The sequence below is a fragment of the Arachis stenosperma genome, chromosome 1, assembly GCF_014773155.1.
Source record: "Arachis stenosperma cultivar V10309 chromosome 1, arast.V10309.gnm1.PFL2, whole genome shotgun sequence".
NCBI lineage: Eukaryota > Viridiplantae > Streptophyta > Magnoliopsida > Fabales > Fabaceae > Arachis > Arachis stenosperma.
In genome coordinates this window covers 132,540,811-132,568,377 of record NC_080377.1, presented here as the reverse complement: position 1 = coordinate 132,568,377, position 27,567 = coordinate 132,540,811, and the positions used below count along the sequence as shown (strand labels likewise).

General features: G+C 31.7%; 2 protein-coding genes across 4 annotated transcripts; both read left to right on the top strand.

Annotated features, from left to right (window-relative positions):
- The first annotated feature begins 4,010 nt into the window (after window positions 1–4,010).
- Window positions 4,011–5,923, top strand: LOC130945275 (pentatricopeptide repeat-containing protein PNM1, mitochondrial). Its single transcript, XM_057874009.1, has one exon. It carries the CDS (start codon window positions 4,033–4,035, stop codon window positions 5,632–5,634), a length of 1,602 nt encoding a protein of 533 aa, XP_057729992.1. The 5' UTR covers window positions 4,011–4,032; the 3' UTR covers window positions 5,635–5,923.
- Window positions 5,924–7,403: 1,480 nt separating this feature from the next.
- Window positions 7,404–10,974, top strand: LOC130936588 (protein COBRA-like). Of its 3 annotated transcripts, none has more exons than XM_057866690.1 (6): window positions 7,404–7,680; window positions 8,334–8,410; window positions 8,548–9,004; window positions 9,447–9,603; window positions 9,695–9,972; window positions 10,400–10,974. In XM_057866690.1, the coding sequence occupies exons 1-6, from the start codon at window positions 7,587–7,589 to the stop codon at window positions 10,711–10,713; spliced, it is 1,377 nt and encodes a 458-aa protein (XP_057722673.1). In that variant the 5' UTR covers window positions 7,404–7,586; the 3' UTR covers window positions 10,714–10,974. The 3 variants fall into 3 exon arrangements, with proteins under 3 accessions (XP_057722673.1, XP_057722666.1, XP_057722677.1); XM_057866683.1 differs by having other exon boundaries at window positions 7,406–7,680; window positions 8,331–8,410; XM_057866694.1 differs by having other exon boundaries at window positions 7,411–7,680; window positions 8,331–8,410; window positions 10,421–10,974.
- The last annotated feature ends 16,593 nt before the right edge of the window (window positions 10,975–27,567 follow it).

Here is a 27,567-nt window from a genome sequence, read left to right as displayed (position 1 = left end):
TTTACTACTATATTATAATTTGATTTATATAGAAGTATGATTTGAGATATTTATATAACGTTATTTAATTCGAATGATTTATGTAATATTAGCATTGGTTTAATTTATATAAGTTTTTTATCCTAATAATAATGGATATGAATTATAAGAATGCAAAAACGGATGATAAAAGCTACTATTTTAACTCTGTTTTAATTATACTTATATTCTAAATCTCATATCTTATTTGTAAAAATAAATATATTTTAGTTCAAACAAAAGATTTTATTTTTTAACATTTTATACACTTCAAATGTTATTTTTCTATTATTAGTAAATTGATTTACTAACTTCATGGTACTAAATATTTGTTTTACACAAAGAAAAACTTAAATTCAAATCTATATTGTCTAATCATAGGTAATTTTTAGACGGGTAAAATTTTAGTTTAGTAAAATTTTTATTTTTTAAAAATAACTTATAAAAGTTAATTTTTAAAAGATAATTTTTTAAAAATTATAACATTTATGTTTGGTCAATCAAATTAAAAATAACTTTCAATAAATATAAGCAACATCAATTACGTTTGGTAAAATATCTTTTAAAATTTAAAAATATTATAATAGACATAAATGTAAGTATTAAATTTGAAAATTAGTTAACATATGAAGTTATATTAGATTTTTAAATTTTGAAAAACACAAATCAACTTTAAAAAGTTTTATTTTAGGGGAAATGGATCCTCTCAATTGTTGAAAAAAAAATTGAGGAAGTAAAGTGTGATCTATAACCCTTCAATGCACTCTCTCATATTTTTTCTTGATCCTACTTATAACAATTAACGGTGAGATATCACACTTTATTCCCTCAATTGTTAAAAAAATTGAGAGGATCCATTTTCTTATTTTAGGTACTTTCAAAAGCACTCCGATCTTTTAAAAGCTGTAAGTATAAATACATGGTCTTTTTGATTTACCAAACATAAAATGAAGAGCTTGAAATTTTAAAAAGCACAAACATCTCTTCGAAAAGTTTTACCAAACCAAACCAGAGTTAGTCCAAATTCAAATGAAGATACTAGGGGTGTGCATGGCCCGGCCCGGCCCGAAGATCCAGTCCGGTCCCAAACACTTTAGAGACTAATTTGTTGTGATTTCACCGGGTTTAGGGTCGGGTAAGGGTATCAAAAATAGACCCGGTCATTATTTTGGGTCGGGTTCGTGACATAGTTCAGGTCATCCGAACTTGTCCCGGTGGTCCGGTCATCATACACAATTAATATTTTGCGTTATTAGTAATGGGTGATAATTATTTTTATGTGGAATTTAAATATTGTAAACCTTAATATTTTGTGCTATTAGTCATTATATGACTATAAGTTAATATTTTATGTTTAAAATACACAAGACTTTAGACTAATGCATAATATTGTGTTATTTGTATTGATTTAAATATTTGGTGTTATTAGACAATATTAGTATTGATTATGGTTACACCTTAATTTTAGAGAAGAGTTGGTTTTTGTTATATTTTGTTAAGTGAATTTTATTATGTCAAATAATAGTTGAAATTTTGAAAATTTGGATATTTTCACATACTAACTTACAAGAAAGTATCAAGATAATGTAATATTAACGACCTTGTTTTTACCTGGTTTTTATCCAGTATAATCGTAGCCAGAAAGTATATAGGTTTCATCGAGTCTACGATCGGATTCGAATCTAACAAATAGACCCGTTATATATTTTGGATCGAATTTAAATCACATCAAACCGAATTTTACCTGACCATACATACCCTAAAAGATACTAGTCTTTCTGTTTTTAGGATCTTAGCCAAGTGGGATTAAGTTCCTTAAATTTCTTGTAATAATAGATAAATGTCGGTAGGTTAATTAGAATCACAAATAAAAGCTGTTGCTTCTCATATGAAAGAGTTTAAGAGTTTTCTACCATGTTTAATAGATACGGGAATTCAAAATTCAAGCAGTTCTTTTTGAAAATCATAGCAATCAGATAACAATGACTGATTAGGAACTAAAAAAGAAAATAAAAAAGAAATTTTATTAAGCATTGAATGCAAATAACAAACCAATAGTAGAATAATGACCAATGTAGAATAATATCACTAACAGTTACTTGATCTTTTACCTATTTATTATTTATTTATTTTCTATCTTTTTTATTCTTTTTGTCACTATCTTGATTTAATTTCAGGCTCAATTCATGGTGGACCAGTTGGTTGATCTGCAAATCTATTCAATAAAGCATGGCCATGGACATCTTCTATACGACAGAAATATTCACACACAAACAGATTGAAATAGTGGCAGAGAGAAAAGCTTTAATACTTTCACCCCTAGAAGGCAGCAGACGATAGTGCTAAAATTTTCAAACCAGATCTGACGAATTTCCACAAACTTCTGCCTTCGCAACCATGTCGGCATAACTCCGATTACATTGACGTAGAAGATGAAAATAGTGAAGAATAAGATCTCAACCTTTCTCCGTACTGAATGAGACACAACAAGAATTCATCACGATAATGAGGCAACTAACTCTCTCTAGGTTGAGGTCTTTCAGTTTCACGGGCAATACAAACAAATGAACTAATTAACATGCTTGGGTCTTTCAGTTTTCTTATATTGCATAAGTTTTTGGCCTAACTAAAACGTATGCTTTAACAAGAAGCCTGTTTACATAACTTCCTCCAAAAACTCACAATTCACAAAAAGCCCCCAAAAAAATGGCTAATTAACCTTCACCTTAATTAATTAACATACAAAAAAATGTGACCGGTTCAGCGAGACAGCTGCTGTAAAAACTGCACTCACCACATAGATTGTCTTTTTTATGGGATACTTCTCCATCTAACATTTTTCTAACATAAATCTACATATGTAGATGTCTTTTCTTCAGGGAATAGATTCTTTTTAGTAAAAAAAATTGGATAGTGTTAATTGTGATATTTCACCTTTCATTATTTTTTCTCTCATATTTAGTTTTTGTCACACTTATAAAATTAATGATAAAAAATCACACTGCATTTTCTCGTTAAAAAACTGGAGAGAATCCATTTTCTTTTCTTCGTCTACACAAAAGATTTTATCTTTGGTTTTTTTGTACAAGTTAAATTAACATAAATTCTAAACGTATTCTATGCTATCATATCCATTGTCATTTTTAGTTAAATTTTACAAAAGTTGCAAGCATGTTAGGTTTTTATTTTCTTTTCGGTTTTAGGTCAAAGAGTGAAAACAAGAAAGATAAATTCTTTAGACCTTTTTATCCTCAATTTTTTTTGTTTTTCACAGTATTTTTTTCAGTCCGACATGTTAAGAACTGATTCGTTGCATAGCTGAACTTCATTTAAGAGTTTGTCGCTGACCAATAAACTGCTGCATGCACAAGACAAAATTTAAACCTCCCACTTGTTTAAGCAGATTGATAAACTAACTACTTGGCCAATTTAACTTAATTTTTTTATCCTCAATTAGTTCTTGTTTGGGCGCCATTATTTTGATAAAAAAAATCTTTTTTCATTAAATTTTTTTTTTATTTTTTAGTGTGTTTGGCAAATTTCTATTAGTAAAAGTAAAAGCACTAAAAAAATAAAAAATATCTTTTTTGAGAATTTGTAATTATATCCTTTTAAAAGATTTTTTTTCTTAAAAAACAGATTTTTTCATGTAATAAATAAATAAAAAATACTTTTATATCGTTACACCCAAACATAATTAATAGATAAAAAAATATTTTTGTATGAGATATTCAAACATAAAATTATTTTTACTTTTTTATAAAATTTTTTTAAAAAATAACTCAAAAAAAATATTTTATTAGAAACTCGTCCAAACAAATTTTTAGTCTATGTGTATGTGGGTTATTGCTTAATCGAGTTCAGGCCATTGGGCCCACTGTCAGTCCACCAATGACAGTAAAACATAATTGGGCTGAGCCCAATCCAACAAGGCCGTTTCCGGTGCATGTTTCTTCTCCATCCTTCATCTCACACCCAGGACTGAACTGAGCAGCTTCCAAAACCCTAAGAAAAATGCCGCCATTACAGTCTCTGCAACTTCGGAGGCTCTTCCTTCGATCCTTCCGCTCTTCTTCACTATCATTCCTTTCATCTTCTTCACTCAAATCCCTTCCTCATTTCCTTCTACAACAACCCTCTTCCAATCCAAACCCACCCGGAAACCCCTTCGATCGACCCTCATTCTTCGCAGCCAGAAACTTCTCCTCAAATGCGACCCAAACACAACCCGAATACCCGGATCCGATAGCTCAATCCCTCTCGTCGGAGCTCACCAAGGACCCGGACTCGGACGCTCTGTCCTTCTCGCAGCGCCTCCAGCTCAGCTTCTCTCACATCACGCCAACTGGAAATCTCGTCCTCCAAATCCTAAACATCTCCCCCGAAGCCTCACGCGCCACCGTGCTAGGGTTCCATCGATGGCTCATCTCAAACCCTAAATTCGACCACACCGACGAAACTGTCTCCTACTTCGTCGACTTTCTCGGCCGCAAGAAGGATTTTAAGGCCACGCACGACGTTCTCTCTGCCGCCGTCGAAGGCGGCACCCTTTTGGGGCCTAAAACCCTAACTTCTGCGATCGATCGGCTCGTTCGCGCGGGCAGGGCCACCCATGCGATCCAATTCTTCGACCGGATGGAAAAGGACTACGGATTAAAGCGCGACCGCGAGTCCCTAAACGTCGTCGTTTCGAAGCTGTGCCAAAATGGTTTCGCGAGCTACGCAGAGAAGATGGTGAAGAATCTGGCTAAGGAGTTCTTCCCCGACGAAAGCACCTGTGATATGCTGATTCGAGGTTGGTGCGTGAAGGGGAAGCTCGATGAAGCTGAGAGGCTCGCCGGAGAGATGTACAGAGGAGGGTTTGAGCTTGGCGTGGATGCCTTCAACGCAATGCTGGACTGCGCATGCAAGCTGTGCCGCGAGAAAGATCCCTTTCGCTTTCACTCGGAAGCAGAGAGGATTTTGGTGGAGATGGAGTCCCGTGGTGTTCCAAGGAATGTGGAAACATTCAATGTGTTGATCAGTAGCCTTTGTAAGATGAGGAAAACAGAGGAAGCTGTTCAATTGTTCAATAACATGGGGTCGTACTGGTGTTCCCCGAACGAGACGACGTTTCTTGTGCTGATCCGGAGTCTGTACCAGGCTGCAAGGTTGCAAGAGGGTGATGAGATGATTGATAGGATGAAATCTTCGGGGTTTGGTGCCGCTCTCGATAAGAAGGCATACTATGGGTTCTTGAAGATTTTGTGTGGGATTGAAAGGGTTGATCATGCTTTGAGTGTGTTTGGGATGATGAAGGCTGATGGGTGTGAACCAGGGGTTAAGACTTATGACTTGTTGATGGGGAAATTGGGTTCCATGAACCCTGTGGATAAGGCGAATACTCTGTTCAACGAGGCCAAGAAGAGGGGTGTGGCTGTGGTGGCTAAGGAGTATGCTGTTGATCCATGGTATGCGAAGAAGGCGAAGGCATTGAAGGACCAGAGGAATAAGAACAAGAATAAGGAGAAGAAGAGGGAGACTTTGCCTGAGAAGATGGCTAGGAAGAGGAGAAAGCTGAAACAGATAAGGTTGAGTTTTGTGAAGAAGCCTAAACGAAGGATGGGTAGAGCTTAAAACATCTCTTTGCTTTTTGGTCCTTTTGTATTCTTAGTGCAACATTTTGGGTTCTCCAAATATTTTGGAATAGATTTTCCCAATTGTAACCATTGTTTTTCATTGTCTCATGGTTAGTTTTTATACTCTGTTAACATGTTATGAAAATAAAATCTTGTTTCTGAATTGGTTGCTTTCTTGAAAATTTTGCTTTTGTTTGTGCCTTGTTTTGATGGAAGTGCCTCATGCCAGCACTTCCTACTGACCATGTTCTTCAATTTAGGACTAAGTGGGTGCTAGACTACTAGTGCCCTGTTCTAGATTCAGGCTTTACTCTAAATATTGCTATAGATTCAAGTTCCTTTTGCAATTTTTCGTATTTAAACTTTAGACCAATAACCACAATGATGATTAATCATTGTTAAATTTATACGGGAACCAAACTTGTGTTTTCTTTATCCACATAATTGTTCTTTTTGTGCTGGGTATATCATTATTTTTGCTTGCCAGGGAGAGAAAGTCAGTAATTAAAGTAGTAATTCATATATATGATATTACTTAATTCTGCAGCAAAGTTAGTTTCAACTCTCAACTCTCAAGTGGTAGATACTTTCAATGAATGCAGAAATAATAATGTAAATTTGTGATTGATACAAGTGGTGTCACAAGTCCATATATCAGGATCACTTGTTAATTAAGGACTGACTTTATCCATATTTAAAATATAAAACTTGGTCCTCCTCAGCTCATAATCTTAAGCTTCAAGTTTTAAATCTATAATGAAAAAGATTAACTTTTGCAATATTTTTCTTCTCAAGAAGTTAATTACGCTATACGCGGTGATAATAATGTGGTGTACAAAGAAAAAATTGGGGCTTCACTCATTGAGAGAAAGGCGCTGCTTTTTCAGTTTTTTAAAATTTTGGGCAAGATACCAATTTTGACCCTGACATATTATATTTATTTAATTTAAATATAAAAAAATCCCTCATAGTCATCGTAAATATATAAAAGTTGCTTAATATATAAAATTAACAGAAATGTTGTGTGTTAGTATTTAGTAGCGTTACGACTTACGACAAAACGTGGGTTACAACAAAGAACAAACATGCTCTTAGAAGTGACTAAGATATGGGTGACATTCGAACCTATCTATCCTGTTGATTGAGGTACACGGGCACTTTAGTGTCTCTTCGTCCATATCACATGATCCTTCTCTGTCTCATTATGTTTTATTCGTCCAATGTTATCTCCCAATCAGAAGACAGGAAAAAAAAATGCTAACAACAAACTTACAAAAAGTTTGAAACATATGAACAAGCAAATTAATGTTCTAAATAATGAGTTAATTTCACCATCTAAAATGACCTGTCCATGAGAAAGTTTTCTGACCATTTTTTCCCTTAAAAAAAGTGAGAAAATCTGATAATATGACTGATAAGGGTATTATTGATATTTGACAACTGAAAAGGATTAACTTTTTAAATATTAAATAATATTTGGTGTAATATGCGACTATAATACAGTTGTGTGTTTTACTATAATATTGGAGTAGAAATTGCTCTCTGCTATTTGTAGACAATAGCAAAACAACAAAAAAAAAATCAAAAAAAAAAGAAAATATAGGGGTAATTTAGAAGTATGGTGATAGCAATTTGTAAGGGAGATAACAAAATTTGAGACTTATTGCAGCTGAAGCTCAAATTTTTTAAATCTCCCTCATAAATTATTCCAATATCATAATAAAATCCACAACTATGTCATTGTCATAATCACAGCCAATATTTTAAAAAAGAAATCGTCTGAAAAGCCTGTTTTTTATATAAATATTAGAACTTAGAAGAGTGCAATAATGGAATGCAGTGCGTTCCATCACCTTTGTTGAACTCCAACATCAAAAAGCTCAAAGTACAGATTTTTTTAAGCTTCTTCAGATCTTGAGAGCAAGAAAAGAAAAGTGTTTGAACCAAGAAATGAAGCCTCTTTGGTTACCTACCAGTACCAGTGGATCTGTTGTAGCAACCTTACTCCTGTTACTGTTCTCTTGCACCACATTCACTTCCACAGGTACTGCTTTCAATCCTCTTACTTCACCTTTGAAATGCTGGTGTTCTCACACTTCAGTGTTACTGTTTTTACTTCCATTTTCCACCTTTTCACAAACCCAATGCACTTTTTAAATATGTTCACTAGTTGAGCTTACCACCTTTTGAATGAAGAGGGAAAAACGAAGGGATTAAGGGCATGGATGGACACAAATTTTAGTAAAATTATTTGCTTCAATCATTCTGTGACTATAAGTCTGTTGTGTTAGGAATTAAGGTAGTAAGAGTGACGCGGAAGCGAAAATGTAACGAAGAAAATGACACAAGTGGGTTGTTTGTCACTTTAATATCTTATTAGAGATTTTGGTTTAGGTGAAGTTATCACCTATTTTGTATTTTCTTATTTGTTTGTTGTCTTTGTCCGTCGACATAGGCGTTAAGCCTACTAGTTTGGTATCTCATTAGAGATTTTGGTTTAAGTGGAGTTATCACCTATTTTGTATTTTCTTCATATTTCATAGTAACATATTTGTTTGTTGCCTTTGTCCGTGGACGTGGGCGTTAAGCCGAACCATATAAACTCTTTTGTGTCATTTTGTTCATTATGTTTCAGCTTCCACATTGCTCTTACTACCTTAATTCCTAACATGTTGTTGCTTGTTTAATGTGTAGAAGCTTATGATGCACTTGATCCAACTGCCAATATAACAATCAAATGGGATGTCATAACCTGGACTGGAGATGGCTATATTGTAAGTCATCACTTGTTTCTTAATCAGAAATCGCTACAGTTCTATCTGGCATGATGAATCTACAATTTTGCACATGCCATGTTTGATGAAAGACCTAAAAGGTGATGCTGATTGGTTAAAAACTAATGTTAATACAGGCTGTTGTTACAATGTACAACTTTCAACAATATCGCCATATCCAGGCGCCGGGATGGACCTTAGGGTGGACATGGGCGAAAAGGGAAGTAATTTGGAACATGCTTGGAGGCCAAACCACAGAACAAGGGGATTGTTCAAGGTTCAAAGGGAGCATCCCACATTGCTGCAAGAAAGATCCAACTGTAGTGGATTTACTGCCAGGAGCACCTTACAATCAGCAGGTAGCAAATTGCTGCAAAGGCGGCGTCTTGAATGCGTGGGCTCAGGACCCTGAAACTGCAGTTGCTTCGTTCCAACTCATTGTCGGTTCGGCTGGAACAACTAACAAAACTGTTAGAGTGCCAAAAAATTTCACCTTGAGAGTGCCCGGTCCAGGTTATACTTGTGGCCCTGCAAAGATTGTGAGGCCAACAAAATTTAGCACCAATGACAAGAGGAGAACCACTCAAGCCATGAGTAAGTTACTTAAAAAATATGCATTGACTTGGGAATTCTGCATAGGGCCACATACTCCTTTTATTCCAAATTATCTGTCACTGCAGTTTTTTGGATACAATTTTTGTCTACATTGGTTGATCCAAGAGTGTATCAGAAAATGACAGTGATAGATAAAAGAGAACGAAAGGAGTACATGTTTTGTTCTAAACTAAGTTGACAAAACCAACACCTAGATATAAGACTTGTACATGTTAGATTATACTTAGTTATGTGTCTTAGAAAATTGAAGAAAGTTTCTATTTTGACAATTTGTGCAATCATTCTAGTTCTATCTTTTCCATATCGCCTTTGTCGATGTGATACAACTTGCAGCAATTGCTTCTCTTTTTCTTTCTAGCATTGTTTTATGAATATCAGATCGGTTCATTCTATTTAGCTTAACCTACTTCTTGTGTTGCAGTGACTTGGAATGTTACCTGCACATATTCTCAATTCCTGGCTCAAAAGACTCCAACTTGCTGTGTTTCTCTCTCATCATTCTATAATAATACAATAGTCAATTGCCCAACTTGTACTTGTGGCTGTCAAAACAAAACAGAACCTGGAAGCTGTGTAGAGTAAGTTCTTACTTACCTTTATTGGTTTAAATGAAATGAAAATCTTTAGACTTTCTTCTTTTGATGTATCCTTTACAATTTGTTTTCGCAGTCCAAAGTCTCCACATTTAGCTTCAGTCGTTTCACCACCAAGCAGAGCTTTAAATCCACCTCTAGTTCAGTGTACAAGCCATATGTGTCCGATTCGAGTGCACTGGCACGTCAAGCTCCAATACAAAGAGTACTGGAGGATCAAGATCACAGTCACAAATTTCAATTACAGAATGAACTATTCACAATGGAACCTTGTTGTTCAGCATCCCAATTTTGACAATGTGACACAGGTTTTCAGCTTTAATTACAAGCCACTGACACCTTATGAGGGCTTAAGTAAGTTTTTCTATCTTACATGATCATAGTCCTAATCTCCTAGATGGTTTCTCGAACTTGTATCAGGGTTCTTTCTTGGTGCTTGTCCTGTACTTGTTAGGGTATATTCAGACGATGTTCGAATGTCAAACTAAATAAATATAAAATCAATACGAGATATACTTAGATATTATATTAATATATAATATCCTAAAGATATTCTAACAATAATAAAGAATCCTTACCTAAATACCAATACTTCCTAGTAAACATAAATTCTTGTGGCTAAACTATTTAAGTTACTTCCGAATGAAACAAACTAATACTTCTAACTTGTCCTGTAATTGTATTTGTACTTAGTATTGATACCATATGTGTACCTATGCAACATAGTTCCTACATGATCTTATGAAGAAAATGTATATATATTATATGATAATTATTTTAGGATTATATATGGGTTTTGCAGATGATACAGGTATGCTGTGGGGTGTGAAGTTCTACAATGATTTGTTGGTTTCAGCTGGAGCAGTTGGGAATGTGCAATCAGAACTGTTATTTAGGAAAGACAAATCAAGCTTCACATTTGATAAAGGATGGGCATTCCCAAGAAGGATCTATTTCAATGGAGACAACTGTGTCATGCCACCTCCAGATGCATATCCTTGGCTACCAAATGCAAGTTCAACACTAGTTCTCTCTTTGCTAAGTTCTCTCACTCGGATTCTGGCTTCTTTTCTTGTCTTATCATTTACATGTTAATGGTGATGGTGAGATAGGTGCATAGCCATAGTGATTGCCACAAGAATTTTGTGCAGTTATTTTTACTTGGGGGGTAGAGTTTTGTGCTAGCTGCACCTATGTTTGCTTATTTATTATTATAGCTTCTGCGCTGCTTATTATTATTATTGTTTTTGAAGAATGCTTATTATTTATGTTAACATGTATCTATGTAAGCTAATCAGTAAACCTATTTACCTCAGACGGGTTCTGCTATAGGGATTGGGCTTGATATCTTTGTTTTCGGATACTTGGGCCATAGAAACTGATATATGGTATCTAATTTATGTGGAAACTTACAAGTATCTTTTCACAAAGTTGATAGTTGAAAAATTTTTAAATGGTAATTTAATTAAATATGTCAAAATATTTAATTATTTTTAATTATTTTAGACAATTATATGTGAGTATTCATCTTAATTTATATCTAGCCGTTTGTTATTTTTTGGAGTTAGGATCCGTTTCAATATCAAAAATAGCAAATTTGTTACCTAACCATATGAAAGTAGGCAAAAGATTAGATAGTGTAACAATGTTTGGACTATTAAATAGTCTTAATAATAAAATATTTTTTAAAATTTTTTAATAATTATTAAATAATTTTTTAAAATATTATTTATTAATTAACCTTTCAAATATTATTTTATTTTAAAATCTACTCTTTATTTTATTATTCATCATTTATATTTTCATCAACATCATGAACAATTAAAAATAATATAGAACCTCCATTGATAATCTTAATCCTAATACAATCATGAGTCAAAATAATAATATGATCATTTATATTTAATGATAGAATCTCTTAATAAGAAGAATTAAGCTCCACTTTAGTCTGGTGAATTGTACTAATTTAGTCCTTAATTTTTTAATTGCTACAATTTGATCCCCTATAATCAAATCAATGTAGTCTCTTGTGCACTTTTCGTCGCCAAAACTCAATGTTGTTAGTGGCGTAACTCAAGCCTTGCCAAGCTAGACATATTAAAACGATGTCGTACGTGTTATGACGCTAAAGAAGGCGTTAAACTATGTCGTTTGAGAGTTTGAACAATCTTGTCATAACCAAGTTCCTTGTCATAACCTTCAAGCGACGTCGTTTAATGCCTTCTTGAGCATCAAAACGTGTATGACGTCGTTTTAATATGTTTGGTGTGGCAAGACTTGAGTTACGTCACTAACAACGTTGAATTCTGGTTACAGAAAATACACGAATGACTACATTGATGGACTCACTTTTTTTAATCTGGGGGACCAAATTGTAACAATTGGAAAGTCAAGGACTAAATCAGTACAACTCGCTAATCTCAAGAATCAAAGTGGGGCTTAACTCCATATTTCCCTTTTCATAATGCGGTACAAAATTATCAAAGTCTTTTCTACTAGCTTTGGTTGTTCCTATTACCACAAGCTCTTCGCTGTGTCAAACAAAATAAAAATATTAGATGCGCGATCATTAATCAACAATGATGATAGTATTAACTCAATTTATGAAGGATCTAGAATGGCTGAAAATGCATATGCATAGGTCTTTATTTGGTATTCCAAAAGACACATGGTTGGGAGTTGGCATAAATTTACACTTCATTGATTATACGTTTATAAAATAATAATTAGCATTATTCATAATAAGTTAGAGGGTCAAACTAGGTTCTTAAGAGATTCTTAAGTACATATAATTCAACCCACTATAAGAAAAATGCTAAGTACTGTCGAATTTAGTGTCGGACGTTAACGGCGAGTTTTCTGTTGGATTTTGTAATAAATTCGTCAGTTGAAATTATCACCATCGGAACATTATTTTCTACGGTAACGTCGACGGTAATATTTGGCAGAAAGGAAATAAGTTTCGGCGCGATACTATCGTCGATTTACCGGAGGTTAGATCCGACGATAACGTTATATAGTAAAACGTTGCGTTTTGGGCACGCGAATAACGTTATTGTAGGATTATTCTAATGGTAAATTTTGGGCTAAATTCAAAACGCGAAGCCCTTTCCCTTCACTTTATGAATCCATTCTCTGTCTTCTCTTTCTCTCTCCTCATTTGCTTACAGCACCTCCGTAGGCAGCCGTCAATGTGGTCACTGCCAGAGCTTGCCGTCGACGTCGCCACTGAGGAAGAAGCACCCGCTATCCCTGCCGCTACACGTGCTCGGTGAATTTGCTGCTGCTGCTATTGTCTCCGTCTCATCTTCCGCTGCGATTGAGGTTCATGTTGCCGTTTCCACCGCCTCTGTCACCACGATATCAAGGAGAGACTGTAGCCGCTATCATCAGTTTGGTTTGTTGTTATGGTTATTATAGTTTTTATACTATTTTGTTAGTTTAACGTTTTGTTAGGGTTAGTTGTTAAATCAATGGTTAAATTTGCTTAATGAAGTATGTTATTAGGAGTTATTGTGTTAATTTTAGGTATGTAAAAATTAAATTTGTCATGCCTCTTGTTAGTTTGGTTGAATTAAGAATTAGGTTTTAATTAATTAGAAGAATGAGTTTTATGTATTTTTTAAATTACTTATTGAATTAGTTTTACCTTGTGAATTTTATAAGTAATCTTTTTGTTAGGACGGTGCAATTGCCTCTGAGCTCAAAAGGAGTTTTCTTCTTTTGTTGTCTGTGCAATAACATTCCATGTTGGTTTTCTGTGTATGAATATGATGAATTGTTTAAATTTTATATTGGACTTACTTTTCCTAGGATAGAATTTTAGGACGGAAGTGGGAGAAGGCAATGTTCTGAAAAACGGTTCGAACCGGCCGGTCAAACCGGTCGAACCGTGAACCGTTGACAAATACGGTTCGGATAGACAACAAAACCGACAAATTCAGAAACCGAAATTAAACCGTCAAACCGGTCGGTCGAACCAAACCGTGACCTGGCCAAAGGGGATGAACCCTAGTCTCACCCACAGACCCACTCACACCTCTCCTCTCGAGCCTCCACAGTCCACCCTCACCTCTCACTCTCAGTTCGCACATCTCCGGTCTCCACCTCGAGCTTCCGGTGCAACTTCCATCCAGCCCCGCCGTCGCAACGTCCGTGGAGCCACTACCACTGTTCGCGCAACCACGCTCCATCGCCAAGTCAGCCCTCGAAAATCACAGCCATCGCCAACGCCACTTTTCGTCGCGCAGTTAGGGACCGCCGGTGCTAGCTCTGTTCAACCATTCCACCCCTTCGGCCTCCTCTTGCCAGCCACTGTCCCTGTCCCCGCCAGCTTTGCTTTTTTCCAGACTTCCAGCTTCTAACCCTAGGTATGAATTTTGATTTTTGTAATAATAACTGTTGAAGCATTGATTAATTGTTGAAGGATAATTAATTGAATAGTTTTTTTATAATTATTGTTAGTTCAGTTCTGTTCAAGCCTGTTCGAAGGTTACTTTGAAGTTTTGTGAAGTGTGAAGTGTGAACTGTGAACTGTGAACTGTGAATTGCAATTTTTTTATTTTTCTCCCTTAAATTCGGTTTTTTTATGCTCTGTTCAGAAATTATTGAATGATTATTGAATGTTTTGTGTTTTTGTTGAATGATTATTTGATTGTTGATTAGCATTGGATGCTCTGCTTTGTTTGTGTACTATTTCTATACTGTGTTTGTAATTTTTTTTGGGTAATTCAACAAATTAAAAATAAAATTGCTGTTTAATAATATTTTCTTTCATTGTTAATCTAGGTAATTCAATAGGAAGCAGATATAAAAGCAGAGCTTTCAAGTCTGTGCGAGTTGCTGTCCATGTCCTGGTAAATGGATTGCAAGTTAATGTTATTTCCTTTAGTTTTAATGTTGGATTTTGAAACTAACCCTAATTTCTTGCTTCTTAGGAATCAAAAATAAAAAATCAAAGAAATAGAAAAGAAGCAGGGATTATCAGTTAAATTCAATTCTAAGTATTATTGGTTGGACAATTATGAGAACATTATTACTGCTTGTGAGCTGAAAACTTTAGATTTAATTAATTTTTATCTGGTAATTATTGGTTGGACAATTATAGTGTTTAGGATTTTTAATTTATTCTGTTTGGAATATGAAGGATGAGCTTAACAGAAGCTTGCTAGAATCTATGATGTTAAGGACCTCAACATTAAGTTCGTGTTCAAGTTCCGCACCCATTTCGGAGGGGGCAAATTCACTAGTTTTGGAAGTCCAAATTCTTTTGACAATTCATATGATAAGATTCTTTTAGAGAAGCCTTCGGCAAATTCAGGTAAGCTCATAACTAAGTTAAAAGATTGTTCTCTGAGTCAATTATTTGTTTAATGAAAATGAAGGAGTTGAAGGCATAACATGCCTTCAAGATTCAATAACTAGCTTATTTTGATGATTTGTGCACGGATCTTAATGTTAGAAACAAATTTTCAGTTTCTTTGGCATCATTTTTTTTTGGCAACAAGCTATGAATGACATGAACATCTGTAACTGATTTGATTGTGTGCTCAATTTTTCGGATAGACCAAATATGTTCAATCTTTTTTTGTTGTTACCTTTTGGTTTTATGAACTTTTCTTGTCATTCTCAAATGCTGGTTTTGTTCTCTCAGGTGGTATGTCAAGTATGATTGGCCTTCCTTCAGATGTCAAATGCCGGTTTTGTTCTCAAATGCTTCAATATTAGGATTAAATTATTATATAAATGGGTGAAACAATTTAGGATTAGAAGCATAATGTTCAATTTTAATATTTAGATATTTTTTTATCATTTAACTTTTGAGTTTGTATTTTGATAAAGATCATATGGTTTTAGTTGATGACATTTTATGTAGTGTTTTAAATTTGAAAGATATTTAAAGATTTATATTAGACTATAATTATATTGTAGGATGTTTATTTATAATTTATTTATTATTTTATTTTAAAACAGTTTTTCGGTCAAACCACGGTTGGACCGGTTGAACCAATAAACCAGTGAACCAGTGCTTAGAGCGGTTCAATGACCGGTTCAGTTTTCAGAACCTTGGGAGAAGGTCACGTAGTGGTACCTTCTCGAAATCTTTGTTTGCTAGAAAATTGTGGAGTTATAAGGGGGTTGCGCGCTAAAACAGTTAGGATTTGATGTTTTACTGACTGTCTGTATTTTAATGATTTATGGCTGCAACTGTTTTCTATGTAAAAACTATTGTTTTTATTTGATGGATGTTGCTTAATTAAGGAGAATTCTATGAATTATTGTTTAAATTGTTCAGTACGTGTTTGGTATGTCATAAGCTGACAATTGTATTCAACGAGAGATTCTAATTATAGGGGATACTCTGCCAAATTTTCTAAAAACTTAAATAATTTATGTTGTTCATTGAATTATAGGATGTGTTTCGATATGATTCCGAGTCATCATTTATGGATGTATGAGAGGGATAACAATGGTCAGGGGGTTTAAAACCTAAATTCTTTGAAAGGGTTGACACGTATGTTGCGCATGTTTTCAGCATGGAACCATTTATGTCTAAAGGAGTTTCTAGGTGTCTGTGTCAAAAGTGTCGACCGATTAAGTGGTTAAGACCGGCGGACATAATGCTTCACCTCTACCGTAACAGATTCAAGGATGGATATCGGATGTGGATGGAACACGAAGAAGTGAACAAGCAAGATATTAACCACTTTACCTATAATTTGAATCAGTTTGGTTGTCAATCAACGAGGATTCGGGTGTTGAAAAACCTAAACATAGATGACATGACTTGGGAGGCCAACCATACTCAGGTTAGTGTTGAGCATCATAGTCAGCCCTTAACATGATTTTATTATCTGCAGGAAAGAGCAACTCAACAGGTATTGTCATTGTAGTGATTTAATACTTGATTAACTACGAATATACTATCAATAGTCATGTTTGAATCTAACCATTATTTCCTACACGTTAATACTAGGAAAGTTACTTGTATATTATATATGCACATTGTGATAATAAGGAACATATTATAATGGTCTTCATCTTGCTCAATAGCAAAAAAGTGTAAAGGTGTTCACATATAGGCATTTTGAGGTTATTAATAAAGTTACATAGTCTTAAGTGGATTCTCTTAAGTGAATTCGGGTGTAGGTTATCAATATCTTGACTTTATTTTGACTTTTATAATTTTAAGAGAACACATTGTAGAATGAGAAGAAAGGTTATTGTAACTGACAAGTTAGTCATTTTGCTCTGTTATTTGTAAAAGGAAACTGTAGAAATAAATGGTCATGGTTTATAATTGCTGTTTTTTATATATAAATATTTCTTTCTTATAGCCTAAAAATTTTTGTTACCGATGTTCATATACCTTCTTAAACAAGGACGGTAAATAGGTGAAGTTAGGGAATTTAATTGTATACCCTTGTGATCCAAATTTGTTTATGAAATTGAATGGGCTGAACTGTAAATAAACTATAGTTGAATTCAAAATATTTGAAACAAAATATTTTGAAAGTGACGGTTACTTTTAGTGCTATAGTACAGTTAGCGATGGCCAAAGATCATGAACGGGCTTTCTTTAAAAGGTTGGAAGGTCTTCAACCTTGTGAAGTCTCGGAACTAAAGCCTGACACTCATATATTTGCTGTTTATGGTCTAAATAATTTATTTTTGCTTTATCATTCTTTGCTTTCTAGGACTATTTTTGTTACTCATAAATATATTAACACTAATTTAACTTGGTATCATTTAGGAGATAACTTTTTTAAGACTGCTAGCTATACAATTAAGGCAGTATGTGCAAAATCATACGAAGATACCACCCAAAAACTTAAGGACATCGAGGCTCAGATTTTAAGAAAGAGGAATGAGCTACGCCAATTTGAAGCAGAATATAGAAAGATTACTATTTGCTTTACTCAATCGTGGCTTTTGGATTACTTTGACAAATATTAGTTGATGTTAATAAACTGTGTTCTTTGTTTCAGCTTGTTCTGGGTGCTGTAAATTCAGATGTTCTTTTTGGAAGGTATGAGCTTTAAAATATTTACATGATTTTTATATGCAGTAATGTACTTTTTTCAGGCTTGGTGTGTGGGGAAATGAAGGTGCTCAAGTGCAGTAATCCAGATTCTTGTAAATTCGTATAACTCATCTAAGATGAACCAACAAGTTCAAGCTGAAGTAGCAATGCTTTCTGAAATGGTATAAATTTTTTCATGACTTAATGATCCAAAATTCACTGTAAGATATTCTTTTTTTTATGTACGAATGAGATTTGAATGACTTCCTGCAGGAAAGTATTTCCCAAGACAAGAAGAGAAGCTGAGAACGATTCCAGAAGGACTCAAGACTCTCACTTCTCTCAAGAAAATAAAAATTATAGGAATGCCGGTCGAATTTGAACATAGACTTCGAACTAATGATGTGCCGGAGTTCAAGTATGTTACTCCAGCAATTGAATCTTAATGGACATTTTGGCAGTTGGTATGCTGATTCGTTCACCAATGTTGCTTGGGGATTATACTCTATATTTAGTTTAATTCTAGATTAGGTTTATGTTTATATTTAGGCTAATTTTGATAGTGGTTAGGTACAAGAGCAGATTGTTTTATACACCTTTAGGGTATGCTACAATACAGATTTTACAGTTTTTTTTCTTTCAGTGGTATTTATTTTGAATTATAGTTGATGTATCAATACACTTTGTTGATGTATGGTTGTTACTTGTTATTATAGTTGATGTATCAATATACTTTGTTTATTTTGAATTATATAATTGTTTAAAGTACTTTTTTTAGTTTGATAATACGATGAATTTGTTTATTTTTTGAAATATCATAAATATTCGAATACAAATTAGATAAAATTTTGTATTTATTAAATTTATATTTATTTTGTATAAAAACAGATTTATTTTGCAATGAAAAAATTTTAAAAAATTCTATTTTACCTTACTGACGGATTTACAGATGAATTTTCTATCTGTAATCAGAGTGTGACATGATTTTTCAAAGTTTAAATTACAGACAGAAAATCTGTCAGAAAATCCGTCTGTAATTACAGATAAAAAATTCGTCTATAATTACAGACGAAAAATCCATCTGAAAATTTGTCTGTAATTACAGACGGAAAATTCGTCAGAAAATCCGTCTATAATTACAGACGGAAAATCCGTCGGAAAGTTCGTCGCCTTCGGAAAATGGATGGAGAATTTAAAGAGGAAAAATTCGTCGGTAATTGGTAAAAATCCGTCGGTAATTTTCCGACGGAAAAAAATCCGTCGGTAAATAATTTCTGACGGGGCTTTTACAGAAGGACAAAATCCGTTAGTAACAAAAAATTCGTCTGTAATAAAGACTAAATCTGTCTGTAAATCTGTCTGTTTTAATCCATTTTCTAGTTGTGGAGAGACGCACCGGAGCTACACGAGACGAATCAGAGGAGTTGGCGATCATGACTTCTGGACTTTGGAGTTCGGCCGTTCAAGATTTTAGGAGAGGCTGACGGGTGAGGAAGAGTTGTTGAGTGATATTGTGAGAGAACAAGAAAAAGAAGAATTTAGGATTAAAGCCACCGTTAACGTGATTTAAAAAATAAAAAAAATTATTTCTAATCTTTTAAAAAATTATACATTTATCCATTTTAAAAGATAAATACAAAAAAATAAATATTTTTGTGTCAGGTACATACACTAGTTAAATCTTAAAATTTAAATAAAATAATATGTTTGATTTATTTTTATTTAATTTTAAATTAAAAATAATAATAACTTATTTAAATCTATATTTATGATAATAAATAAGGTTACTATTATATAAATTATTTAATATAAAATAATTTAATTTATGATTATAATTAATATATATATTATTTATAAATAATCAAAACACAAAAATTTAAATTTTTTATATTTATTTGTTTAAGTAGATAAATAAGTGAATCCAAATTAGTTTGTAGGATTAAAGTTTATAGCATGCTATACTACATAGAGAGTTTCGGGTGTATAGTATTCTCCCTCGTTCTCATATAGTAAAGTGTGACCTACATACAAGGGTACGTTTATTTTACGTGAGAACTTATATTTGGAAACCGACAATTGAGTGAATTGACACACATAAACAATAAATATTAGCACCATAATGTAAACGTGAAGTTATTAAAGCATAGTTATTAAATTTGATTTGATTTGGTGGGTTCGATTAAAAATTTGGTCACTTAATTATTTAGTTAGATTGAATTTTTCATTAAATTGTCTATGCAATAAATCTGATGAAATTTGGTTTAATTTGATGGATTTTATATGAATTCGATAATATGACCGGTTAATCCAATTCGATTCGAGTCGTATTTATTAATTTTTAAAATTTTTTTTGAAACGATGTCGTGTCAAGCCATTCTTTATTTCCCTTTTTGAATGAATTCTAAGCCACTAATATGAGTGAAAGTGTGAAAACCCCCTCCCCCTGCGTAATCCCAGCAATCCCAGCCAGTCTCGTCTCTCTGCTCTTTTAAGTTTAGCATCGGCAGTTCCTCACCTTCACCTCGTCACTCTCTCATCTCTCCCCTCACTTTGTCAATTATCAATTTGTCACTTTCAGTTTTTGGATTTCTCACCTCGTCATTCTCTCGGTCTTTCACTGTGTCTCGGCGTTTGCTTCGTCAGAACCAGTGAAACAGCATCTGTTCTCTCGAGTGGTGGTGGTCATCGTCTTTTCAACCAGGTGAACTACAGTTCTCGACCCTATTCTTTCTAGTTCAATATTGATTTCGATGAATTTGGTGGTTGTTGCTGTTTCATTTAGTTTTTAGAGTTGTTGTTGCTGTTCTTTTTCTGGTTCAATCTTAATTTCGGTGAACCTGAGCAAATTTTAGAGTTATTGCTGTTCTTTTTATTTGTTGAATGTCGTCTTTTTAGAGTTGTTGTTGGTGAATCTGAGCAAATTTTAGTTATAATTGTTGTTGAATCTGGTAGTTACTGCTGTTGTATTTGGTTTTTTAAAGTTGTTGTTGAACATGACAAAATTTTAGTAAACTTTAGTTGAATAGTTAAATTTGTTGTTGATTATCATTAGTGAACTTTGGTGGTTATTGCTGTGTTGCTTAAAAACTCATTTAGATAAATCTTTTGTGGTTGAAAATCTTTTTTTTCTTTCTTTTTGCTAGAATTTTAAAAATGTCTTCATCTCAAACATCATCAAACACGCCACCATCTCAAGAACAAGCATTATCAGCAAAAATATTTTTGAACTTGTAGTTCTTCGGGTTATGAGCGAAATTAGAGTATTTTTGAACACATCCATACAAAGAAAAGAAAGTGGTTAGAATATCAAAAGTTTAATGATCTTGTTTTCGTTCATTATAACTTGAGACTACAACAAAGGTATTTTCTTTAAATATTTACCTACTTTTAAAAATTATTGTTCATTAAAATTTAATCTTTAGTTTAGTAACTATATAAATTGATAACATAAAAATCAAATGAGAAAGTAGAACTATGATCCAATTTGTCTTGATGTATTTGATGACCATTTGAATTGGATATTAGAAAATTTTATCATCATTAAAATATTTAACCAACTTTAGAAGATTTTGGTATATTTTTTCAGTTGCTTGAATATTTTAATTGTGAGTTGCTATTATGAATTATTCTTGATATTGATTTGTGAAAAATACACTATGTAAATCAATTAAATTTGGAAGATGATCAAAATAATGATGGATTGAGTAATAATATTATGGGAGATATGGATGCAAATCAAAATAAAAGAAATGTTGATCAAATTTCAAATTTATCCTACCAAGATATTGATGTCGACTTTGAGATCACTCATTGGACTTGATTTACTGATTGTGTTATTTTTTACTGGCCTTTGTTAATTTAAATTGAAAAAATATTTTATACTAAAGACTAATTTATTATATTTTTTAGATTATTAGTTATGTTTAAAAATTAATATTAAATTATTAATATTTATAAAGACTTATATTTTAAATTTTAAGATATTATTTTAATTTTATTTATATAATTTTATTTTTTTAGTTACGATCAGATTAACCGAATAAATTACTAACTTATCAATTAAACTAATAACCCAATAATTTAATCATATGACTAAGTTGAGTACCGATTCGATTTTAATAATCATAAAAAAAAATATGCAAGCTTTCAATTGTTAAAAGGAGATTGTGGATCCAATGAGGAAAGGACAAATCACAAATTAAAACAATAAGCACCATCAACGGGGGCAATTAAGAAGTGCCACACCCTAGACAAATGTAGGACTCACGTTAGTAACCTAATCATAATCATCATTGTTTTTATTTTTGTGGAATTTCTTGGAGACCGCAAACACTTATAGTTTTGTTTGCTTAGAGAGAGAGAGAGAAAGATCCACCGGAGACTTTGAATATTGAATTGTTTGTTACTAAAATTCTACGGTTTTGAAAGGGTCGCCTAACTCTCTTCATGAGTTCATACCGTTCATTACGCACTCACAATAATTAGATCTAAGGCACCTCCTAACTGCCAAACACGTCCATCTCGTTCTTTTATTACATTGCTTTTTTATTTTTTTTATTCAATTTATTTAAGAATTTTATTAACGAATATTTTAGAGATATTTATTAAAAAATATTTTTTATATATACTTTTATTACAAGAATAGGTGCCATGACAAAATCCTCTTTTTAAATATACCTATTAAGGAATTATAACTTAAAAGGAAAGAATTTTTTTTTGGCGAAATTCCATATTATGATTATGATATTATATTGCTGACAAAATCTTATATCAATTAACGAGATTTGAACCAACCAACACTGTCGAAAAATATTAGTGGAATTTTAACTAAAGAATAGATCTTTTCCGTTGCTTCTATTCTGTATTGCTAATTGAATACTGTGTTTCTGCCAACTCCTCCTCTTGGATTGTTTTGTTTTTTAGTTTTGGTTATGAAAAGTTCCCAATGGACGTAACGTATCGGTTAGGCAGAGTCGTTGACTCATTGGCTAACAAACTATTTTTTTTTTTAATTTGATTCAGTATTCAGAGCATGTTTGGGTGAAACATATTTTCTTAAGTGATTTTTGTAAAATTATTTAAAAAATAAAAATAATTTGATGTTTAGATATTTATATAAAAATATTTTTTTATTTATTAATTATATTTGAATATAATAATATATTTTTTTATTTATTTATTATGGTAAAATATTTTTTTAAAATATTTTAGAAATATAAATTATAGCTACTAAAACAGATTTTTACTTTTTTAGTATTTTTACGTTTATTATTACAATGTCGAACACATTAAAATAAAAAAATCTGTTTTCATTAAAAACTAATAAAGTTTTTAATAAACAAAATTTTAGTTTAATTAATTGTCTTTTAAATTAATATTATATGTTCATTATTATTTTTAGTTCAAATTTTTAAAATTAATAAAATAAAACAAATATAAAACTGAAAAAATAAAATTATGCAGAACAAAATTATTTTCAATTGAACTTAGATTTATTTTTTTATTTCTTTCTCACCCCGGCAGGTTAATGACTAATCCGCTGCAGTACAGGTTGCTGCATGCACAAGACGGGATTCGAACTCCCGACACTTGTTTAAGCAGACTAGTGAGCTAACCACTGAACCAACCCAACTTGGTTTTTATGATTCTCCCCAGAATTTATATTTGACCGATAAAATTATACATGTAATGTTCTATTTACAGTTAAGTATGATTTTGATCCCTAAAGTTTAGATTGAAAATTTTATTCGTCTCCAATCTTTTTTTACATACAAAATCGTCCCTAAAGTCCAACTCATTTTTAAATTGTCCCTTCTCTAATTTTCGGACAAAATTATTCTCCCCAATTTACACGGTGACTCTCACTCTATCATATCCATTATTGTTGAATGTTGAAGGATCACCAAGTTCTCACACACAGCAACACCAATTTTCACAATTTCTCACATATACTCCAAGAATAATTCAAGAATCAGCAATACTAATTTTTCACACAAATTTTACAATTTCTCAAAGACCGAACTAGAAAGAAAGAGGGAGAACGAAGTGAATCAACAACAAAAACAAAAAAACTAACCGAAGTTGAAAAAGAAGAATTAGCACAAATAACAACAAAAATCATCACCAGATACTCAAAAAATTATGCGACGAGAGGCTGAAGAACAAAGTTTGAGGGAGCAAGAACCGGGGGCAACCACTGCGATGAGAAGAGGACAACTCAAACTACCGCACGCGTCTTTGCCCGCCCGAGTCGCTGCCGCCTACGTCTCTGCCAAACTAAAAAAAATAAAATTGTGCAGAACGAAATTATTTTCAATTGAACTTAGAATTTATATTTTTTTTGTTTCTCACAGTATTTCTCAACCCAGCAGGTCAAGGACTAATCTGCTGCAGTACTGAGCTCCATGCTTCCATTTAAGGGTTTGTCGCTGGCCGATGGATTGTTGTATGCACAAGGTCCCTCGACATTTGTTTAAGCAGACTAGTGAGCTAACCACTAGACCAACCCAACTTAATTTTTACAACTCTCCCTAGAATTTATATTTGATTGATAAAAATATACAACTTGATTTTTACAACTCTCCCTAAAATTTATATTTGATTGATAAAAATATACATGTAATGTTCTATTTACAATTAAGTATGATTTTGGTCCCTAAGGTTTAGGCTGAAAATTTTATTCGTCTCCAACATTTTTTCACATACAAAATCGTTTCTAAGGTCCAACTTGATTTTTATATCGTCCTTTCTCTAATTTTCGAACAAAATTATCCTTTCCTAATTTACACACTGACTCTCACTCTCTCATATCCACCATTGTTTAAGAATCACCAAGTTCTCACACACAGCAACACCAATTTTCACAATTTTTCACATATACTCTAAGAATTCAAGAATTAGTAAAATTAATTTCTCACATAAATTTTACAATTTTTCAGAGACCGAACTAGAAAGAAAGAGGGATGAACGAAATGAATCAACAACAACAAGAACAAAAAACTAACAGAAGTTGAAGAAGAAGAATTAGCATACATAACAACAAAAATCATCACCAGATACTCAAAATATTATGTGACGAGAGGCTGAAGAACAAAGTTTGAGGGAGCACGAATGGGGGGCAACCACCGCGATGAGAAGAGCACGACTCAGACTACCGCAGGCGTCTATATCTGCCCGAATCGCTGACGCGCGCGTCTCTGCCTGTCTAAGTCACTGCCGCCAACGTCTCTACCAGCCCGCACCTATCCACCCGCGTTGGTACCGCCTGCGTCTCTGTCCGCCCGCATCGCTGCCGCCTGCAGGTCTGCTTGCCCATGTCGCTATCGCAAGTGTCTCTACCTTTCTACTCTCCTTTCGTTGCAGCAAATGTGGAAGATGAGGGATTAGGATAAATTGGGGAAGAAGGGTATTTTTGTCCAAAAGGACGATTTTAAAACCAAACAGAACTTTAGGAACAATTTTATATTCAAAAAAAAGGTTGGGACGAATAAAATTTTTGGCCTATACCTTAGGGACAAAAATTATACTTAACCTTTCTATTTATATATGAAGCAATTTAGTAATATCATTATCATCATTATCATTATATTATTCTACAATGAGTTGTATTCTAGCGCTAAGAATGCTGACGCCTGATGTGGCGTATTCTAATACCAGTATATATACTTCTCTTTTCTCAACTTATTTTAAGAAAGTATTTTCTTTATAATTATATAAAATCAACAATTAATGAATAATTATACTAATTATCAATCATTCTAATTATACTAATTGTCAATCATACATAATTAGTCTTTATATGATTAATGATTTTTACGTTGGCATCAAACATGTTAAGATAGTGCATTCTGATGTGAGTATGTTTGTCTTTTTCTTCTATTTCTTATTTATAGAAAGTATCAATTTTAAATAATTATATTTATTAGCGTTTAATAATTAATTATGATAAGATTTTTCAATAATCATAATATTTTATATTATATTTTTTTAATATTTATAATGATTCTTTCATATATCCCCACGAGTACTATATGTAAAGTGTTTTATTTACCGTTTATATTGGGTAAGTTCTAGAGCCAAATTTTTTTGTTTTATTTTTTAATCTTCTTTTCTTAACTATTTCATACAATAATAATGCATTTTTTTATCGAAATTGATCTTTCTTAAGGTATAAATTAAAATTTTTTCATTCTTTTATAAATTCAACCTTAATTTTCTTCTTTTAATTATATAATGAATGTTTTCACTTAATTTGTTTTCTTTTATCCTTGCAATAGAATTGTCTTTTACCACAATTATTTACTATGAATCACATCCATCATGTTTCATCTCGAATTGTTTCGTTGATTCAAGTGTTAATTATATAAATATAAAAATTCAACACATTAGAGGCAGTAAATTTCATTTTACTAAAGGATGGTTGATATTCTTATATATTATAACCAAAAGCTATTAGAATGTGGATGAAGTTATCTTTCATAGGAAAGTTGAATTTATTATTGAGTTAAATATGGTTATTCATGCCTTACCGCATTATATGGATAATAAATGATGACGCTTATTTAAAAAGAGAATGGTCTAAAATTGCATGAAGTCTACATATTTAATTTGGTCAAACTATTTTTATTAGTTGTTGTTACAAAAATAATTCTAATGTATATGCATTTAAAATTTAGAATTGAATACTATAAATACTATTTAAATAACTTAATTCTAATATTAGGATTTGATTAGTTTAGTTTCAAAAAATTTAAAAATTGATCCCACGTTATTAGTTAAGTCTATTTAATTTAAATATGTAATATTTAACTTATTAATTTTTAATTTTATTTTTTATTATTTATAAATTTATTTTATTAGTAATATCCAAATAATTTAATAAAAAAATACTATTAATATGATAATATATCATATAATTTTAATATACTTTTAATCTATCAATAATTGAAAATTAAATTATTTAAAATAATAATAGCATTTCTTTATCAATAGTAATAAACGTATATAAGAAAAATAATATTTTTAAATATGTGTTTTACATAATACTTTATGTATATTAATATATTATATAATATTAATAACTAATATTATTTAATGAATGTAGATATTAATATATTAATATATTGTTATAAAAACACAATATTTATATATTATTAAAATCAAAATATATGTATGAATTTTTTAATCAATTAATAGTAGGAATATATATGATTATATATATTATTAGGGGAAGAATAATATTTTAATTAATATTAATTATACTATAATTATACATAATTATTTGTTCTTAAACTAGAGAATCAAATGATTATATTATTAATTAAAATTTTATTTTTTAACCTTAAAAGCATTATAGTTAAATGCATATACTCTAACTAAGGAGATTAGTCTATTAAATATAATTTTTAAATTAATTTTGATAATAAAATAATATTTAAATTTATTTTTATTATTAAAAATCCTGTAATTAGTTTATTTTATGATTTATGTAGTTATTTTGAGATTTTATTTTTTAATGTATTGGGTATGATTTTGATGTTATTTATTATATTATAAATTAATAATTTCTTTCCCAATCTTTAAAGTACTATATATACTTATGGAAAAAACGTAAATATTAATATATGATCATAATAAAAATAATATTTATATATTATTAAATTTAAAATTCGTGTATTAATATTTTAAATCAATTAATGGTAGTAATCTATATAATTATATTATTAGAAGAAAGAAAATATTCTAATTTATTACTAATTATACTAAACGTAAATTATACAAATTATACTAATTATACAAAATTATTTGTTTTTAAATTAGAGAATTAAATTAGCATATTATTAATTAATAATTTATTTTTTAATTTTAAAAGTATTATAATTAAATGAATTGACTCTGATTAAAAGGTAAATATATTAGTCTATTAA

Excerpts from the sequence above, each read along its gene's own strand:
- LOC130945275 (XM_057874009.1), top strand. The coding sequence starts at position 4,033 with ATGCCGCCATTACAGTCTCTGCAACTTCGGAGGCTCTTCCTTCGATCC.
- LOC130936588 (XM_057866683.1), top strand. The coding sequence starts at position 7,587 with ATGAAGCCTCTTTGGTTACCTACCAGTACCAGTGGATCTGTTGTAGCA. Across the intron at positions 7,681-8,330 it reads CACCACATTCACTTCCACAG|AAGCTTATGATGCACTTGAT; the intron begins GTACTGCTTTCA and ends TTTAATGTGTAG. Across the intron at positions 9,604-9,694 it reads GAACCTGGAAGCTGTGTAGA|TCCAAAGTCTCCACATTTAG; the intron begins GTAAGTTCTTAC and ends TTGTTTTCGCAG.